At 45.7% G+C, this 2,807-nt stretch overlaps 1 protein-coding gene across 2 annotated transcripts; it reads left to right on the forward strand.

Moving 5' to 3' along the window:
* The first annotated feature begins 250 nt into the window (after window positions 1–250).
* Window positions 251–2,553, forward strand: LOC147615962 (uncharacterized). 2 transcript variants are annotated; one of them, XM_086778594.1, is made up of 3 exons: window positions 251–757; window positions 964–1,522; window positions 1,614–2,553. In XM_086778594.1, the coding sequence occupies exons 2-3, from the start codon at window positions 1,221–1,223 to the stop codon at window positions 2,407–2,409; spliced, it is 1,098 nt and encodes a 365-aa protein (XP_086634720.1). In that variant the 5' UTR covers window positions 251–757; window positions 964–1,220; the 3' UTR covers window positions 2,410–2,553. The 2 variants fall into 2 exon arrangements, with proteins under 2 accessions (XP_086634720.1, XP_086634721.1); XM_086778595.1 differs by lacking the exon at window positions 251–757 and having other exon boundaries at window positions 901–1,257; window positions 1,365–1,522.
* The last annotated feature ends 254 nt before the right edge of the window (window positions 2,554–2,807 follow it).

Genomic DNA, 2,807 nt, shown 5'->3' on the forward strand with positions numbered 1-2,807 from the left:
TTCTAAGAAAATATCCTCTTTTCCGCATGAGTTTAGACCACACATACACCATTCACTCTCTTATTTTGTCTCCTTCTAAGAAAATATCCTAATGTGTTCTAAGAAAATATCCTCTTTTCCACATGAGTTTAGACCACACATACACCATTCACTCTCTTATTTTGTCTCCTTCTAAGAAAATATCCTAATGTGTTCATATTACTCCACTTTTCCAAATGACTTTACCAAGTCCACTTTTACTCTCACAATTTTGCATACACCCCTCGTCAGTGTAAACTTGGGTGTATACACAATGTCTCTAACATTTTGACCACTCACCTCTCACCCACAACAATTTGGCATTGTACCAAACTCACCTATCTCAACACTCTCCCTCAATGCTAAATTGGAGTGTGCATGTGTCTACTAGTCTAGACACTAGAGTTCGTTATCAGAACTATTTTCTCCATCAAAGCCACCCAAGTGCCTAGGAAAAGGAACCAACCTACAAGGTGCATGCCCATGCATGCACAACTTAATGCACACCACAATACATCCGTTTCAAGCTCGTCAGGCTCGAGCAGGGTACCCTTATATTTCTGGTTGAGAAAAAATACAACCATTTTATGCCAACGCAAGAGTAGGGAACTTGCAAAATCATGTGGCCAATTTTTTTTATCCACGGCTTATTTTCCTCAAGCCGATATTTGCTCGATGTCTCAGGGTGCTAAGGAAAGATATAAACACATTTCATGAAAATATGCACCGGTAATTGCAAGTAAGCACACATGTTTTAAAATATTGCCATTTTTTCAATATCATTAGCTCTCCTCGACTGACGAAGCTGAGTTTCTTGCAATGTCCATTTCTATGTGAAGAGATTAGTGACAAAGTTCTATGTGAAGAGATTAGTGACAAATTCCATGTCTATCGGAAACGCATGGTGACGTTTTTTAAAACAAAATTTGGCCTTTCATTTGAAAGGTAAATATTTTCCCCCCTTTGAAGGATTCACCTCTCTCGGAAGGGTATGGCCGCCTTCGTGGTGCCACGGTCAAGACGCTATCGAGACACATGCTCATGTGACACTAAGACTCTCAAACTGCTGTATTTGTGGTTGCGGTGCCCGGGTGCAGATAGAGGTGCACCAAGGGCGTGAATGCGTGTAGCATTGATAAGTGCTGGATACCCATGGTAGACAGTTCGGTTCTTCCCATCTGCTTAGTTCCTGCAATCTCGTAATGGAGCGCTTTGATGTGCCGGTTTCAAATCATGAGAGTAACCTTTCCAATCCCCCAGACCATATTATGAGCATGTATGTTCAGCCGGACACGGTGACGGCGCCTGATGACCCCGCCGATCTTATGTGCCGTGTACTGTTGCAGTATGCTGGGCGTAGGGCGGATGCGGAGGAGCTCTTCCGACGCAGTGAGCGTTTTTTTAATGGCGATCAACGCTGGATTCACCGAGCTGCGTTCTCACTACGAAATGCGCAAGAGGGAGCCGCGTCGATCGGTGCCGACACACTCTACAGCTTTGCATAGTAGACATCTCATTGAGCTCTGACCTTGTTCTTTTCTCGTATTCACAACGGTTCCAGGTTTATGATCTGCTCTTTTCTTGTCATTTCGCAGCAATCCAGCCGATGCTCGTTGGGGGCAAGAACTGACGGAATGGCACGCACCGCCAGTATTATTGGCGGTGCAGGCCTGGAGTATGGACGTACCAAATTTAATGGTGCAGCATGGCGAGCTGGGGGATGCCTTGAATCAGCAGGGCGATGGCACGGGTTGGGCAGCAGTGAGGTTAGGCGTGCCGGAGATCAACGGGCTCATGCATGTCGGTACGAGGCTCAACGTCAGATTGGAAGACCCGCGTGAGTACAGTGCACCACTAGAATACCCGGAGGGGAGCGGCAATCTCCGAGCACCGATGAACAGGCCAGACATCATCGACAAGCTGCTTATCAAGTTTGAGGACGCAAAACGCCGAAGGCTAACGGACTCCCTGGGTAGCCTCCAAGAGTTGGCAGGCGTCATTGCACAGGTGACATTTGCCCGGGTTACAGCCGGCAGCAGTGGGTGGGTCTTCAACTTTATGGCCTTCGTATTTGCAATGGCCACCTCTCTTGCGGCGGTTGCGTACCGTCTGCCGCCGCACCCCCCGGCCGAGCGAGCTAGACTCGTCGTCCTCCAGGTGGCTGGAGTATTGCTTGCCGGGTCCGTTGCATGCGTCCTGTTTGCATTCGGCACGAGTCAGTTTGCGGGCACGCGAGAATACAAGGCCAGTACCATCGTCCCGGTGGGCGTTGCCGTAGCTGCATGCACCGTGATGCTCTTGTGTTTCGTCTCACGCCTTCTATCCCTGTATAGCCATGGGTTTTTCTCAGCTGTAAATAACTGTGTCTCAACTGTAAATAACTGTACATAGGGGCGCTATATTCCGGGCCCCACAACCGTAGCTACACAGCCATAAATTTCATATCAAAAACCTCTAACCTATATGTATATACTACATGAATTCAAGAATTCATACAAAACCAAATAATATATAAATGCAAGATTCTTATTTTCGAATTTGTCGTCCTCCATTTCGGAAAGTTTTCAAAAATGTTTTCTCAGTACCGACCTTTTCAAGGAGAGAGTTTTTTTCAAGCATGTGATCTTATGATAATTGCATCGGTATGTGTATCAAAATGTGCATCGATATTTGCGTCAAAATTTACTTACTATATTTCATAAAAATATTAGCGAATAGATTTGATTCAAATGAGAATATAATGCTTTTTAATGATTGTTCATCCTATACAATGTCCATGGCTCCAAAGA

The sequence above is a fragment of the Cibotium barometz genome, chromosome 39, assembly GCF_041138505.1.
Source record: "Cibotium barometz isolate CiBa-2024 chromosome 39, ASM4113850v1, whole genome shotgun sequence".
Classification (NCBI taxonomy): domain Eukaryota; kingdom Viridiplantae; phylum Streptophyta; class Polypodiopsida; order Cyatheales; family Cibotiaceae; genus Cibotium; species Cibotium barometz.

Bases quoted from the DNA above. Each gene is read 5' to 3' on its own strand.
- LOC147615962 (XM_086778594.1), top strand. From the start codon at position 1,221: ATGGAGCGCTTTGATGTGCCGGTTTCAAATCATGAGAGTAACCTTTCC. The intron at 1,523-1,613 runs GTAGACATCTCA...GTCATTTCGCAG, and splicing joins ACACTCTACAGCTTTGCATA to CAATCCAGCCGATGCTCGTT.